General features: G+C 40.3%; 1 protein-coding gene across 1 annotated transcript in view; it reads left to right on the top strand.

The window, feature by feature from the left end:
* The window catches only part of ARHGAP10 (Rho GTPase activating protein 10), a 275,523-nt gene that overhangs the window by 140,877 nt on the left and 117,593 nt on the right, over positions 1-17,053 (top strand). Inside the window, exons 14-15 of the mRNA XM_030887201.2 lie at positions 5,075-5,133; positions 15,624-15,729. Of these exons, the coding sequence (XP_030743061.2) occupies positions 5,075-5,133; positions 15,624-15,729 (165 nt within the window). The remainder of the gene's footprint in view (positions 1-5,074; positions 5,134-15,623; positions 15,730-17,053) is intronic.

Raw genomic sequence — 17,053 nt, 5'->3', positions numbered from 1 at the left:
TGGGAGGAAGCATTTAGGAACTAGAGGAAAGTTGTATTTTTCATTGTTGCTACATCGCACCCTGACTGGCTCATCTCCTCCCCAAGACCCTTCTGTAAGGGGATTTCCAGTGGCCTACAAATGGGCTTTGGGTCTCCACCCTGCACTCTCCCCTCATTCACAATGATAAGATTTTTTGCTTTGATGATGCCTGTAAACTAAATCTTTACAGGAGCAGGCAGCCTCAGTTTTTACCCATGAAGAAACTGGTAGATTTGAACCTCCCACTTTGTGGTTCACAGCCCAACACCTAAACCACAGTTCCACCAGGTCTCAGGGAAGGGCTGGAGAGATGGAAGCCCTTCCTTCAGATCTAGATGAAGGATATGCTGGGAAACAGTAATTTCACATGTTTATATATTTGTTTAATAAAGGTTTCTATGATTTTGTAGCAATACTATTTGACTCTTGTCTATGCCAGCAGCTAATTCATATTTTCTCCACAAATAACATGTTTAATTGTAAAATAAAATCTATGCAACAGAGTAGCATAGACTTGAAACAAAATCATCTAATAAAGAACTTTTTGTCAATAGCTTGCTTCCTTTCCCCTCCCCCCTGTTCTCTAATGTGGCATTAAATTTGGATTAACCAGCTTCTCATCAATATTGATTTAGCTGAGGAATGCATTGTTGAGTAATGCTTGGTCTCTTCCCTATCCTTATGAACAAAGCAAAATACTTGTGGGCTTTGACTGCTAGCTGATAAAATCGGTCAACATAGAGTTTATAGTGCCATCTGCTTAATCTTTAATAACAGTGGGATAATGTAGTGTAGTGTTTCTCAAAGTGGCTGAGACCAGCCCCTGGGGGCCCGGGAATAATCTGGGGGTGGGGTGGGAGTGGGGCTGCAAAAGCAGATACCTACATTTTATCCTAGATTATGGGTATAATAGAAAAGTTTTTAACTACTTGGAGAGAGAGGGCTAACACCTGAGTAACACCCCCCCCCCAGGAAAGAGGGCTGTAGGCCATTATGTCTGGGAACCTATGCTAAAGTGAATGGTAATGTTAAAGAGAATGACGGTATCTTGGGAGGAGTCATTCATCTTAAAACTTTGTAAAAATGTAGTATATGACCAAATTTCTTGCATTAATTTTTGCTCTGAAAATGACGGAGCCACTTCACAGATCCTGAGGATGCTGAGAAAGAAAAGAAGACAGATAAGTCATAAAGAGCTCTCATTTCCAAGTGAGAGTTTGAGTAGAAACCAAAGCACAAAGGGGGTTGACTTGTGGCTTAAAATATAAGATCTTCCTGAAGGTGGGATGAACTGGAAATCAAGTGAAGAGTTATTCAAAGCAGAGGGCAAGCCGAAGACAAGAACTGACAAGTATCCTTAGTTGTGCCAAGCTCATTGGAGGTGCTAGGGGTGTTCTCCGTTATGTTTTGAGGTGGGGTGGAAGAGGTTGGGCTAGAAGACAGAGGAATTAAATTTGAGTGGGCTTTGAGAGCACGGAGAGTGAAGAAATAAGCTTCGGGCATGTGGACAAACAGCGTTAAGATTTCAGGTAACAATTGGACTGTTAACCGCAAGGACGACAGTTCAAGCTCATCCACTACTCCATGGGAGAAAGATGAGGCTAGCTGCTCCCATAAAGATTTACAGCCTCAGGAACCCTGCATAGGGTTGTTAAGAGTCAGAACTGACTCAATAGCAGTGGGTTTTAATGAAATAAAATGGGGTTCTCAAATGTATTCATGCCAACAGAAGGAAGAATGAGGGAAAATGTAGCAAAGAACAGATGTGAAGGTTATCAACAAATAGCAAGATGATAGACTTTGGCCCAGCTCTAACTAATTGTCATACCAGATGTAAACTCGGAAGCTCCAAGTTAAAAGACAGCTTAAAAGAGCACAACACAACTCTTTTTTCCTTCTGTGTTTTAGAAATCATTTTATTGGGGGCTCTTACAGCTCTTTTTTTTTTTTTTTTCTTACAGCTCTTATAACAATCCGTACATTACTTGTATCAAGTGTATTTGTATATATGCTGCCATCATTATTTTCTAAACATTTACTTTGTATTTGAGCCCTTGCTATCAATTCCTCTTTTACCCCTCTCTCCCCTCCTCCTACACTTGTGACCTCTTGATCAGTTATTATTATTTGCCTATCCTACACCGACTGCTGTCTCCCTTTCCCCATGGTTTCTGTTGTTCATCCCTCCTGGAGGGAGTGTGTGTGGTTATGTGTCAATCACTGCAATAATTTCCTGCTTCTTCCCTCCTCTCCCCACCCTCCCCCTACCATCATGGTATTGCTACTTCCATTCCTGTTCCTGGATTCCGTGTGTCACGAGCTCTTCTCTCTTATCTGTACCTGTGTACATGCTCCAGTGTAGCCCACAGTGAAAGGCAGGACTGGGGTCGTGATAGGGGGTGGGGTGGGGAGGAAGTCTCAAGGAACCAAAGAAGTATTGTCTGTTTCTTCGGTGCTATACTGCACCCTAGTTGACTCATCCCTTCCTTGTGACCCTTCTGTGATGGGATGTCCCATTGTCTACAGATGAGTTTGGGGTCTCTGCTCTGACCCTCCTCGTTCCTAACAATGTGGGTCTTTGTTTGTTTGCTTTGGGTCTTCTGATGCCTGTTACCTGATCCTGTCGACACCTCATGATCACACAGGCTGGTGTGCTTCTTCCACATAGGCTTGTTTAACTTCAGGCCTTTAAGACCTCAGAAGCTCTATCTTTTGATAGCTGGGCACCATCCACTTTCTCCACCACATTGCCTTAGATTTTCATTCTCTTCTTAGTGTCTGGCTTCAATCTAGTATCAAGGTAATGCTGACCTCGTAGAATGAGTGTAAGTGGTATTATCTTCCATTTTCTAGAAGAGTTTATTTGGATTGTTATTATATCTACCTTGATTATTTGCTAGAATTCACCAATGAATTTATCTGGCCCTGGAGCTTTTATACAGGCAATATTTTTAAGTATAAATTAAGTTTATTTAATAGATATTCAGATTGTCTATTTCTTCTCGAATGAGCTTAATACTTTGTCTTTCAAGAAATCTGTATTATTATTAGTCACTTTATTGGTGGGCTCTTACAAATCTTAAAACAACCCATCATTCACTTGTAGTAAGCACACTTGTATGCATGCTGCCATCAACATTTCCAAATGTGTCTGCATTATTGGTGTGGGCATAAAATTGTTAATAATTTTCCTGATTTTTTTTATGTCTCATTAGAATCTACAATGGTAATACCTTACTCATTCTTGCATTAATAGTTTATAATTTTTCCTTATTTTTTCAAAATCATCCTGGTTACAGTTATCAACTTCATTAATTGTCTTATAGACAAGCTTTTGCATTTATTTATTTTCTGTTTTTATATTACTAAGCTTTGCTTTGATCTTTATTTCTCTGTTCTGCTTACTTTGGGTTTCACTTAATTTCCCCCCCAGCTTCCTAAGGTAGAAACAATTCGTGGATCTGCGACCTGTCTTCTAAGACAGGGGTTTGTTGCTGTAAATTTATGCCTCACTACTGCTTTGTCAACCTCTTCCAAATTCTGGCATGCCAACATGCCATTATTTTCATTACTTCAAGATATTCCCCGTTATCTGAGATTTCCCAGATATCTTTCTCTTACTGATTTCTAATTGAATTTTTATTGTAACGAGAAACCATATTTTGTGTGACTTGAATGGATTTAAGTTTATTGAGATGTGTTTATGGCCCGAACTCTGGTCTGTGTGGTGCATAGTGGGAAGAACTATTTATTCTGCTACTACTAGGTAGAGTGTGACTTAGGAATCCCAGTTTAAGTTGATTAATAGTTTTATTAAAATTTTCTACAACCTTGCTGATTTTCGGTCTACTTGATCTTTCAGTTACTGAGCGAGGCTTTTAAATCTCTGACCAGAGTTATGGCTTTGTCTCTCTCCTTGCAGTTCAGTCTGTTTGCCTTTATGTACTCTCAAGCTCTGTTATTAGCTCCATTAACATTTTTAATTGCTTTGTCTTTTGACTGAAGTGACCCTTTTATCCATATGTATTAACCATCTCGATCACTGGCAATATTCTTGCCTATGCATAATATTTTCTTGTGTATCCTTGATTTTTAAAAAAATATTTAAAGCACTTCAGGAGGAAGTACTTTACATGATGTAAACCTTTTAAAGATTCTTAATATCTTGCTAAGTTTCCCTGTAGAAAGACTATATAGATTCATACTTGTCAATATGTTTAAGTGTTTCTAAAGTTAATAAAAACGGTCCTAAAAATTGAAGAGCTGTAGCAACATTGACTGGGCAGCAGCCCACTGACCAAAAGATAAAATGTCCTTTTTATGCAGTCATTTGATTGTCATAGAACATTACGCTTTCCACATTGTCGTTAAATTATTTCATGTGTCTTTTTGTTTTGTTTTGTTTTGTTTTATCAGTGTAAACCATAACCACATCTCTTACCTTCACAATGGAGATAAAGTAAAATGAGAGGGTTTGGTTTACATTCTTGCTTTTGCTATACTCCCACTTCTTCTTCATTTTTTTCTTTTGTTAAGTTGGGATTTAATACATATCACACATAATCCATATTTCAGTCACACCCAGTAGAATTGTACAATTGCGACCACAGTTTCCAACCATTCTTTCTCTATAATTTTTTGCTATCTGCAATTAATATCTTAGCGACCATTTTCAAAGTTACGTGTATATATTTAGTTAGATAGAATGTTTGCCTTTAAATGTTAATGTTTGGAAGGAAATTTCACATGTAAAACTGGAGGTTTGTAAACATATTATCCACTTAGATTTAAAATAGTGTATGTTTAGATCTGGTAAGGATTTAGAGGCTGCTGAAAGAAACTTTGATAGTGCCTGGTATTGATTGCAACGAATAATGTCATCTCCCAGATTTATGTGTCATCTTGACATGCAAAAGTGATGCCCGAGGGAAGGTTTTAACATGATTTCTTTAAAAGGTGCAGTGCATTTACCACACTTTCATGAAAGCAGAAACACGTGCTGAGGTGGCCTGTCTGCATCTGTTTGGTAATTCTGAGCCGTCTTCTCCTGCAGGAGTCTTCCGGAGCCGCTCATGACCTACGACTTACACGGAGACTTCATTGTTCCCGCCAGTACGTATCCACTCGACGCCCCCAGAGCAGAGTTGTGTGTGGGAGTGTGCATAAGCTGAAATTCCCCTGTGAAACATCTAACTTCATAAGCCTGCGTTAATTAAGAATGGAAGCCACTTCAAATGTTTTTGTTTTACCCCCCCTTTTAGAAACTGAAACGGGACAAATAATATGTGCATTAATGGATCTACAAGCATTTATGTATTATCTACTGTGCTAGCCACTGGTAGACATTGAATTTATATAGAATCTCAGTGGACAGAATTCTTGCTCCTAGGTGGCAGTTTTTAGCAAGTATTCAGGCATGCCATGCACACCTCTTACTGTATCATAAAATAAATAATAATGGCATGAGCTAAGTGCTATGGGAACACAGAAGTATTTAGCCTGCAGAAGGTTGGGGAAGATGAGCAGATTTGGAAAACATGAAGTGGTTGGAAATGGCTTTACTTGGAAAGATACTTAGTTGGAAATTGCCAGTGGAAGGCAGAGTATGAGTTCATGCCAGAAGCTTACAAAAGATTTGATAGAGAATGAATTGCCCCTTAAAAAAATGCTAGAGAAGGCTTAAAGTTGGAAGAACTTAAATTTATGATTTTTTTTGGTGAATCATATTTATTCTAGGCTTTCTTGTTTTCTATTTATTTACATTTTGATTTTATATTCAATACATAATATAGCATCGTGGTAGTTTTTGAAACACATTGGTGTTAGGTAGTCAATAGGAAATGAAGGTTGAGACACATTAAATAACTTGCCAAGTTAGGAAGGATTTATCTTATATTCGGAACCCGAGTTCTGTTGGCTAAAGCCTGCAGTATTAGTTTTCACAGGTGCACCAACAGTAGCTGCAGTGTGTTTTCATCTCCTTTTATTTCCCCCCCTTTGGATGCATTCCATAGTTTAATCTGTGGAAAAACTTCAGAGCAATCCCTTTGGGTTCCATGTTACTATTGCCCAAGTCTTGCTTTAAATGTTATCTCCTTGTGAGGTCTTTAATCCAGTCAGTAAAAGGTTCTTCGTATGTCTCACAGAGAATTGATTTGTAGGCTCAGTTAGACTATATATAAAAATAGGCTTTTGGGAAAAGAAAAAAATCTGTTTCCATTCACTTTTGTTTTTATATGGAAAATGATTTTTTAAAGAGAATTTACATGAACCAGAGAAGGAGAGAAGTTGGCAAAAAAGTAAGCAAATGTTTTGTTGCTTGATCCCCCAATGATATTTTTGGCAAATCGCATGTTGTTGTTTCTGATGGCTATCAAGTTGGATCTGATTCATGGTGCCCCTGTGTACAACAGAAGAAAACACTGTCCAGTCCTGCACCAACCTCACAATCGTTGCTATGTTTGAATCCCAGTCCATCATACTCATGGTCTTCCTCGTTTCAGCTGACGGTCGACTGTATGAAATATGTCTTTCTCTAAGGACTGGTCTTCCCTCATGTGTTAGTCTTGGTTGACTAGAGAAACAAATCCAGAGACAATCACATGTGTATAAGAAAGAAATTTATATAAAAGAGCACTTGTATACTGAGACATCATCCAAACCTGGTCCAGATCATGTCCATAGGTTCGATATTAGCCCCTAAGTCCGATACGAGTCTATAAATTCCTTTTTAGACTCAGGCAGCATATGCAATGGTGCCGAATGCAGGAAGATCGCAGGCCAGTGGGTAGAAAGTCTTGTGGAACCAGTGGCGGTGGAAGCTGGTGCGGGTCCCCTTGTGTCTCCTCAGCTCTCTGAGTGTCTCGACAACTGGAACAGGAATGCGGAGTGTGGGTCTGGCCTCCAGTGAGTGATTTAGCTCCTTAGTGCCTCCAAATGGGGTCAAGTTTTGACCTGATTGACAGGCTAGACTCCACCCCTTCCCTCAAGTTGACAGGAGATTATGTAAATTCCACATCTGCTAACAACGTCCATGAATACATGAGATGAAGTTTTGCCATCCCCCTTTTAAGGAGTATTCTGGTTTTGACTTTTTCCAAGCTAGATTAGTCCATGGTATATTTAATATCCTTTGCCAGAACTGTAATTCAAAGGCATCGGTTCTTCTGCAGTCTTCTTGGAGGACCACTGTTTCAGGCTATTTGCCTGAGAGACTGGAAAAAGCCGGGGAGTGCCAATTATAATCTAGAGTCCCTTGTGAATTAGAGAATGATAAAGCGATTATGGAATGAAGTTTTAAATGACTGTAAGCTAGTTTTGCTATTATTAGTTTGCCCTGTAACTGTGGGCAGTGTGTTTGAAATTCTTACAGCACTGTTTTACCAGATAAAGGCTTCCTATAAAGTAGGAATGTATAAATAGCAATCAATGATGATAGGTAATGAGCATAGAAATTTTGTTGAGGAAATCTTTGGAAACTGTGGTAAAAGGGATTGACTAAATGCGAATATTATTATCACCTACTGGATCAGCATTGCATGTTTTGCTTCCTGCCTTCTTGAAGTTGCTGTCATAGAGCCTCCACAATGATTTAAATAACAGGCCTGCTCCTAAGACAGACTGTATGTAGTTACTGTAATTTTGGGCATTGATTTATACCTAAGTGAGCTGTGGTTGGAATGGGGTCTCCGGTAACCTTGTCTAATGAGAAGAGTGTAATGTTTTAAGTAGGTTATTATTTTTTTTAAGTAGCTTATTTTTTTTAATAATTATTTTATTGGGGGCTCATACAATTCTTATCACAGTCCACACATACATCCACTGTGTCAAGCACACATGCACACCCGCTGCCCTCATCACTCCCAAAACACTTGCCTCCCACTCTAGCCCCTATTATCAGCTGCCCATTTTCCCCCTCCCTCCTCATGAACCCTCCGTAATTCAAAAATCATTATTGTTTTGTCATAAGTTACACTGTCCAACATCTCTCCCCGCCCTCTTCTCTGCTGTCCATCCCCCAGGGAGGAGGCTGTACGGAGATTCTTGTAATCAGTTGCCCCTTTCTACCCCACATTCCCTTCACCTTCCAGGCATTGTCCCTCTCACCACTGGTCCTGAAGGAGTCATCTGTCCTGGATTCCCTGTGTTTCCAGTTGCTCTCTCTACCAATGTACATCCTCTGGTCTAGCCTGATTTGTAAGGTAGAATTGGGATCATGATAGTGGGGGGTGGGGTGGGGTGGGGGGAAACATTAAAGTACTAGAGGAAAGTTATATGTTTCATCTTTGCTACCCTGCACCCTGATTGGTTCGTCTCCTCCCCACAACCCTTCAGTGAGGGGGTGTCCAGTTGCCTACCGATGGGCTTTGAGTCTCCACTTTGCCCTCACTCACCTTTACAATGATATGGTTTTTTGTTCTTTGATGCTTGATACTTGATCCCTTCGACAGCTCATGGTCACACAGGCTGGTGTGCTTCTTCCATGTGGGCTTTGATGCTTCTTAGCTAGATGGCCGCTTGTTTATCTTCAAGGCTTTAAGACCCCAGATGCTATATCTTTTGGTTGCCTGGCACCATCAGCTTAAAGTAGCTTATTTTTAAGGGCCTAAATTTCTGATTTGTACTTTGGTCTTAATCTCTTAGAAGCATCCTTCTCTGTACTCATATTGTTTGTTTTAGAAAAGGGTGTGTGAACTTTGGCTTTTGTATGTGCATTGTCAGGCACTGAATAAAATAGTTGCAGGTATCAGGAGGCCCAAATTAAACCTCTTTGGAATGTTGTTAGAAATTTGGGGTCACGATCATGCTATCAGTTTCCATTAATCTTGACACAAATTACCCTGTCTCAGGACAGCGTCTTAGCTGAGCTGACTGCTAAACTTACCAGTATTGGTTAGCACCTCACACACCAGTCCAGGAAGTCTGTTTTGGTCACTCTCAGTCCGTGTAGTGGGTTCCATCTGGCTGTGGTGCTCAGATGGGCTCACTGTCTGCTCTGCCGAAGGTTCTCAAGGTTCCTCTGCGGTCCCTGCATTTCCTCTCCTCAACGTGTCTCCTGTCATTTTCATTTCAAAGCCTGTGAGTTAGCTTCTAAAGACCAAGACACAAAGGATGATTTTTGTTTTTTGTTGTTATCACAAGAAGTTAAATGTATGGTTTCCATACGTTAAAAAAATCGACATACTGTTCAATATTGAATATGTGGGGGGAAATTTTTAAAAAAATTTCTCTTTCATCTAAGTTCTCTGAAATGGCCAAAAGAGATCAGAAGGCCTTCATCTTGTGAGAGTATGTAGTGGGCTTTGGGGACAGAATTCGTGAGATGAAAACACCATTGACTTGGTCTACAAAGGAACATCAAAGGTGCATCCATGTCCCTATGGGGAAGGCTGGTAAGCATTGGATGGATGAGGGACTGCGTGGTGCTTATTGCCTTTGAGAACAGTTAGAATCCAGGCCTGGGTCCTCCTTAACCTCTCAGACTCAGGACCCCGATCTTTCTCAGTAGTTAACATCAGTATTCCCCATAGTTAACAACATTACCCCGGGGGACTCAAATGAGCCAGTGAGGTGCAAACACAGATACCTACACTTTGTTCTAGGCTAGGGCTATAGTACAAAAGTTTTTAATTGCCAGGGGGCTGCCGAGCCATCCCCCACCCTTTTCTTTGGAAAAGGGGGCAGTAGGCCAAATACGTTTCAGAACTTACATGTTAACACGAGGCATCCAGAGATGGTCTCAGGTCAGACAGGGTTTGGTACTGAAGGTGAACACCTTGGTGACAATCCATTGCATCTAAAAAGAAAGCTCTACAACCTGGACCAGAACTTGTATCTGTTGTGTTCAGTGTATTTTCCTCCTGTTAAGTTACCTGGGAAGTAGAATCACAAGCTGCCAAGTTCGTTGGTCATTTTTGAGGAACATTAGAACTATTACAGAAGCCAGAGCATCCGTGGGTGTGTAACCATGCTGTGCCATTCTTGGGGTAAATCTGCATGGGAAGCAAGACAAACCCCTATGCTTCTGGGTGAGGAAGAACTCTGGTACCTGGAAATCAAAGGAATGAACTGCTTAATGACCGCAGAGTGGCGACAGGCTATCTTGGACTGAATTCATCCTTGTGATGTACGCTCTAAAAATTAGACAAGTTTGTGGACAAAAAAGCCTTTGTTCCTTGGGAAGTGCTTATTTATTCTCCTATAGTTCCTGCTAATGCCTTGCCCAAACTTACAATGCCATTAATTTTTGACATTTAAATATTGCAATAATTGAATGTTTATCTGTTTGTGTATCATTGATAAACCATAGTAAGCTAAGATAGCCCTATGTTATTCCATCTCTGAGCATTAACACAGCCTAAGCAGGCAAACCTTGAAGTATGGTGGATGCAGATTTATACTTAGTTTCACAGTTAAAAATACTCTTATTACAATAAATTCCTAATTCTCTTGCACGTATTAGGAATTAATTGCTATGATGGATTTAGTGTCCTATTGGTTTTGTGTTTTTTTTTTTTTAAGTGTTTTGTTTACATTCTATTTTGGGTACCTAACGTGGTCTGTGGGGAAGCCTAGGTTCGCAGTTCCAACCCACCAGGTGCTCCGTGGGAAGCTGAGGCTACCTGCTCTCGGACAGATTTATAGCCTTGGAAACTATAGAGGGTCGCTGTGGATCCCAACCAACTTGGTGGCAGTGGTTTGGGTTGGGTTTCCATTCCAATTTCTTATGAACAAGAACATAAAATGCCTATAGCATAAGCAAATGAGGAGAACTTACCTCAGAAATTTTTTTTTAGTACTGTTAATGGCATTTTATAGCTGTGCAGAAATGCTTATTAACAGAGAGCTATGATTCATTTTAAGATGAAACATAAAGCAAAAAGTAGTTTTACTTTAAAAGCTATTGAAAAAAAAATCCTCCCCCCCTTGAGTTGAGCTGCATGTGCGACAGGTGTGTGTGTTTTCTGGAGAGATGAGGGTGGACTGGTGACAGGTTCAAGAGAGGAAGTGAAACTTTTGACTGTACTTTTCAAAGCTGACTTTTCCGCTTTCAGAATTGACATCCCTATCCCTAGAGGGTGAGAAACCCTTTTTTTCTGCCTTGTGTTTCTCATTAGGTAATAAATCCAAAAATTTTTTGAAATAAGGTTTTCTTTGGTTATAGATCGTTAAAAATGGTTATTAATGACAAATAAACACATAAATTAGAACTAGCTTTTTAGTGCAAGGTTAAAATAATTCAGTTTTACTTTTAAATGTATGAAATTCTTATACTTGCCAGCCAGCCTTTCCTTATTTAGAATTGGAGGCTATTTGTTCTGAATCCCTGCTTTCATTTTGTTTATTTTCAAAATCAAACTGCGACTTGAAAAAGTAGTTATTTTGTTCTTTTTCTTTTTTTTCGAATAGTTTTATTAGGGGCTCATACATTTTGTTCTTTTTCAGCATGGATTCAGCATAGCATTTTCTTGGTTTTCGCTCTAGATGAAGATCTTCATCATAATTAGTCACTGGAATCTTTATTTAGAGAATTATACTTTATGCCTTCAGTACACAAATATCTAAAATGTTCTTGCTATACCGGATAGCGTAGATATTTACCTTCAGCGTTATGATTTGTCCTTTTAATTTCTTAGCCCTTTTGTTTCTTCTCTTTTGTGGAGTACCCATCTCTGTGTCCTGTTGCAAAGTCCCGATTCTCACCTTTAAGCACCTTTCAAGAGTCCAAACTATAATGCGTTGACCATTACCAATTGTGTAGGCGGTATAAATGCACATGTAGTGATTGTGTGACGTGCTAATTCAGAATAAGGGGGGACGTTAGATTAAAAGTGAAATTGACTGCTGAAACGTTTCATTCAAGTGGAAAAGGATTGAATCTAAATTTTGCCACTTCATCTTAGAGTGAGACTTACTGTGGGTCATTTCATTTATGTCACCTTTTTGTTGACATAAAACAGAAATGCCCACAGATTTTGCATCCATGGCCCAGTAAGTTTCCACAAAGTGAAGACACCCAGTTCAGGACATAGAAGAATTTCTGGACCCCAGAAGTTGCTTCTCACACCTGCCTTCCTTACCCGAGCTGAATTTAGTAAACCTCATTCAGTTGTACACTTCAAAATAGTTAGACAGCAAGTCCTTGCTCTAATATATGTGTGTGTGTATTATACACACACATATACACCTACATATTTATCTCAGTAAATTTTTTAATAAGAAAAGTAAAACAAGGAAAGAGATATGATTAGAGTTGAATTTGGGAACGGTTTACCTGAGTTTGTAGAAAGGTGGATTAGAATGGGGAGAGAGGGGAGATGGGTTATTGAGGAGGGGAGCAGGGAGGAGGGATGATAGGGGCAGGGGGAGATATATGGAGGAGTTGGAGGGTTTAATAGGATATTGTTGATTTCATTTGGGCTGTGTAAATATACACAGTAAGTTTTTTTAGAAACCCAAACCAAAACAGAAGAAAAACCCAATTCCTTATCCCTCAAACCTAACTAGTGGTCAGAGTGGCTTAAAAATATGGACTTGGCATCTCTAGTGATAAGCAAGTTCACCTCTCAAAAAGGGAGCGGGGAGTGGAGCAAATTCAGAAGGAAATTCTCTCTGGGCAAGAGATCGTGAATGAGGCTGGAAGGGGTAAGAGAGTGAAACAGGTCAAGAAAGGGTTGGATGCTCCTGACATTTACACGTCACCAGCAAGCACCTGGAAGGATGCTCGGCGTCATCAATGATGAAGGATGTACAGTCTGAAACTAGGCGGATCACTGCCTCCCAGGCTGAGTGACCCTGAGAAAAGTATCCTACTTCTCTGTGCCTCTGTTCCTTCATCTGTAAAATAAAGATAATTTACTATCTCAAAAGGCTGCTCGGAGGATTCCGTGAGTAAGAAGCACATGTAAGGCATTTACCAGTATGTATTTTCAAGAGTTTTCATCATCCCATAAACTCAGTTCTCCTTTCACAGCAACTTCCTGTTGCCCTCCTGCCATTCTTGGGAACCACGGATAAGCTTGTGTCTTTACTGTATTTATTTCATGTAAGGGGGATCATTAAATAATTTTCGCTTTACGTTTGACTTATTTCACTCAGCATGATGTTTTCAGAGTTGACCCATGTCATAACGTGTGATCAGCTTCATTTCTCTTCATAGCTGAGTATTTCATATTATATACACATCTGTTTTTTAAATCCATCTATAGATGGGCATTTAGAGTGTTCACTTTTTGGCAGTTGTTAATCGTGTTTCAGTGAAGACTGGTTTACAATTACCTGTTTGAATGTTTACTTTCAAGTCTCTTGGGTATATTCCTCAGGGTGGAATTTCTGGGTCATCTGATAGTTCTATGTTTAAAATTTTGAGAAACAGCCAAACTGCTGTTCACAGTTGTGACATCCTTTCATAGTCCCACCAGTGGTAGATGAGTGTTTTGGTTTCTCCACATTCTTAGCAACACTTGTTTTTCGGGTCAGAGCCATTCTAGTGAGTATGCAATGTTATCCTTCTTTTATTTTCCGTGACTCTAACTTAGAAGCCAGCAGACACAAACCAAACCCCCTGTCATCGATCCAATGTCGACTCAGCGGTTCTGCTCCAGGACAGAGTAAAATGGCCTCTCTGAGCTCCAGCGCTATTTCTTTATGGAAGCAGAACGCCTCACCTTCGCCCCTGGAGTGGCTGGTGGGTTTGAACCTACAAACTTGTGGTTAAGAGCCCAACTTGTAACTCACTACACTATTGGCGCTCCTTTAGAAACCAGCTTGGGGGGAGGGGATATTTCTGAAATTGCCTCTCGCCGTCTTGATCTACCTTCATAGACACTTGAAGTGCTCATTCTGAATAGGCTCTGCTTTTCTCAGGCTGTTAGCTAGTCTGCATGTGCACTTTACCCACTCTCTTTTCATGAAACCTTTCTCATTCCCAAAGGACAGACTCAAGATAGCCTTCCTGAGCTTGTCTCACCAGCTCTATGTGAACCTCCGATAGAATTTATTGACTTCCATTCTCTCACAACAAACTGAGCACCTAATTCCCAGCAGCCACATTTTGTGTGTGTGACTCATCTAAAGACAAACAAAATCCCCAGTAATGGGTGTTGTATTGATTTATGTGATGATTTGTTTATCAGGAACACAATAAAAGGCATCTGGTAATAATCTCTGTTAGATGAATTAATAACAGACTAGTCCCATGGCTGCAGCCACGGGCTCCCACAAAGTAACAATCGTGAGAGTGCTGTAGAACGGGGCAGTGTGTCGTTCTGTTGTGTGTGAGGTTGCTATGGGTTGGAACTGGCCTGGTGGCACATAACAACAGGAAGTCCCAAGGAGTTGGGGGGATTTATGTTGCCCAAATGTCCAACTCTTCCATGAAGCTATTGAGTTTTATTTCTTCCCTAATCCTCCCTTGAGTATATTCTGACATCCCGGGTCTGGTGAATTGCTGCAACGCCCCTCTTAAACTCTTCAAACCTTGAGGAATTGCCTTACGTGGTAGTGTGTACTGTTCAGTCCAGAACCCAAAGATCAGGCCAAAGCAAGCCAGATGCCAGGACCAGAGGACTTGCTCTATTCCCGGCTCATGTTGGTGGTGAGACCCATTTCTTCTCAGAGGGTTCATTTTTTACAAAGCAGGATGGTATTACAGGGACTCCCATTTACAATTACAGGTGAATCCTATCAGTATCTTCCTCCCCTCTTGCCAGATGCATTCAGGGAAAGATCATCTGGTGGGAGTTACATCTATATACATAAAATGCACTACATATACATTACATAGATCACTAGTGCAGTCAAATTAACATATAACTCTTCATCTTTTTGATGATACCCAAATATAATAATTATGGTCATCTCCACTCCTGGACTGTATCTTCTTTATGCACATATGACTTGGGGCTCTGGCAGGCTTCCCAGTAGGCAGGCTTTTCCCCAGGCTACCCCAGAAACAGCTCTTCTCCTCTCAGCCATAGCATATCATTCCTTATATCCATTATCAGTAACAATAACCAAGAAAAACATTAAATAAAGAATGTGGTCTGATTTACACCTCTCGTTCGGTTCCCGTTTGCTAGCCGATAATGCCCTACAAAACGGGACTATAGCAACAGGTGTACAAAGTCCACCATTGTAATATATCACATGAGAGAAGGGTCATCTTATGGACAGAAGGGTCATATTAATTGACTGTAACTCAGAGTATTTGGGCACATGGTTTATAAGCATCAGGAATGATTGTGAATTCCAAAGTCAAAGGGATAAAAGGGAATAAGGTATACCTGCTGACCTTTAACTTACCTTCTTTATGGGGCCCTGGTGCAGTGGTCAGGATCAAGGGCAGCATGCTAGAAGCTGGAACTGCTGTGTGTGCTTTGCACTGGAGGGAAAGGCACTTACTGTGGCTACACACAGGGAGCATTATGAGATTAATGGGAGGGAGAAAGAGTTCCTTTTTCCCATTTTAAAGGTGGCAAAATATGTTTTGATTTTTTACGTTGGAAGTTTTCCAACAGGTGAGATGCTGTCACCTGCTTTTAGGCACATTGGACTTTTGAGTTTTCAACTGTCATCTTTTCTCTCTTTTCTTTGCCCCAAAGAAAGCGGAAGCCCAGAATCTCGTGTTAATGCGATCCATTTCTTGGTACACAAGCTGCCAGAGAAAAATAAAGAAATGTTGGATATTTTGGTGAAGCACTTAACAAAGTAAGTTTCTTTTTTCTTCATTTGGTCTAAGTGATAATGCAATAGCTTTGGATTTGTGACGGTTGGTCCCGGGGCTGTTTACACATTACATTACCAAGCACTGAACCTGGAGAGGCAGGCTGGACATTTGACTCACCATGTGTGTTTTGGACAGAGTGTTGAAATGTGATACTTTTATGAATTTGTACAATCATTTGCTTAACATCATTGCCAGAAACCCAGGGTTTTTATATGAGGTAGAAGAGGAGAATATTATACATTTCCCCATATGTAGATTCTGGAAATGTGATTATAAGTTTGCTAGCAAATTTAGCATGGTTTCACACCTACCTGACTTTGAGTTTGAACATGTCCTTGATGCTTGTTTAATCCTCTAATAGGTAGTTATTTCAGGGGATCCTTTTCTCTGCCCTTCTCTCCCCACTCATTCAAAAAGCAAGCAAAATCTAATCATCCAGGGGAGAAGTTAGCCTTTCCTTAAATTATAAATGGTTCTTAAATCATGGTAATTATATAATGTTAGAGGACAGAGGCATCTTAGGAACCCGATATTTAAGAAACTTTATTTTACTTAAATAGGAAATAAAGGCTGGAAGCTCCCAAGACTTGCCCACATTCATGTTGCTTTCATTCATTGCAGCAACATGCTTTTAGTGAATGCTGTATTCAGGTGCTAGTGAGTACATAGCTGAACAAGATAGAAAAAGTCACACATCTCCTGAAGTTTTTATTCTAAGGGGGAAAGGATAGTAAACAATATTAGTTGAGTTCAGAAGGACCAACGTGCAAATGTAGACCACACAGTTGAGTAAAGGAATAGAGAATAAGTGTTGGGTGTGCAACGTAAAGTGGGTTATTATGAAAACTCTTGTTGAGCTTTGAGTTGAGACCTGAACTGAGCATGCAGGGCTCCGAGAAGCTGTCTTCTAAGTTGTTCACTGTACAGTGGTCCTGGGATGAAGTGGTAACGGCGTTTGCTTTGGCCAAGTTTGTTGAACTTGTGAAGCTAGTTTTTAGATAAAGATAGCATGCTGGCCCTAGAAGCAAGAGTACAATGACCTGGGGAAGGGAAGGAGTATACGGAGTTGAAGGCAAATAGGAAATGAAGGTCTCTAGGGGGAAGAAGCTTAGTGTGCTCATCTGGCTAATAAGGAAGCCCGGGTGGCTAACGTAGAGCTAGAGTAGAAGTACCAGAGGGAGAGAAGTAGGATTGTGGGCTGGGTCCTCATCAGGTAGCCTCATCAGGCCCTGCCATTTCAGAACCACACTGTAGGGACAATTAGAATCTTATATCAAGAACATTTAGTGTTGCAGAATGGTGTAC

This window comes from Echinops telfairi, unplaced genomic scaffold, assembly GCF_000313985.2.
Source record: "Echinops telfairi isolate 266 unplaced genomic scaffold, ASM31398v2 ScPeMD7_5868;HRSCAF=6743_1, whole genome shotgun sequence".
Lineage (NCBI taxonomy): Eukaryota > Metazoa > Chordata > Mammalia > Afrosoricida > Tenrecidae > Echinops > Echinops telfairi.
Note: the sequence above shows the minus strand (reverse complement) of the source record. Positions and strands in the feature narration are given on the sequence as shown.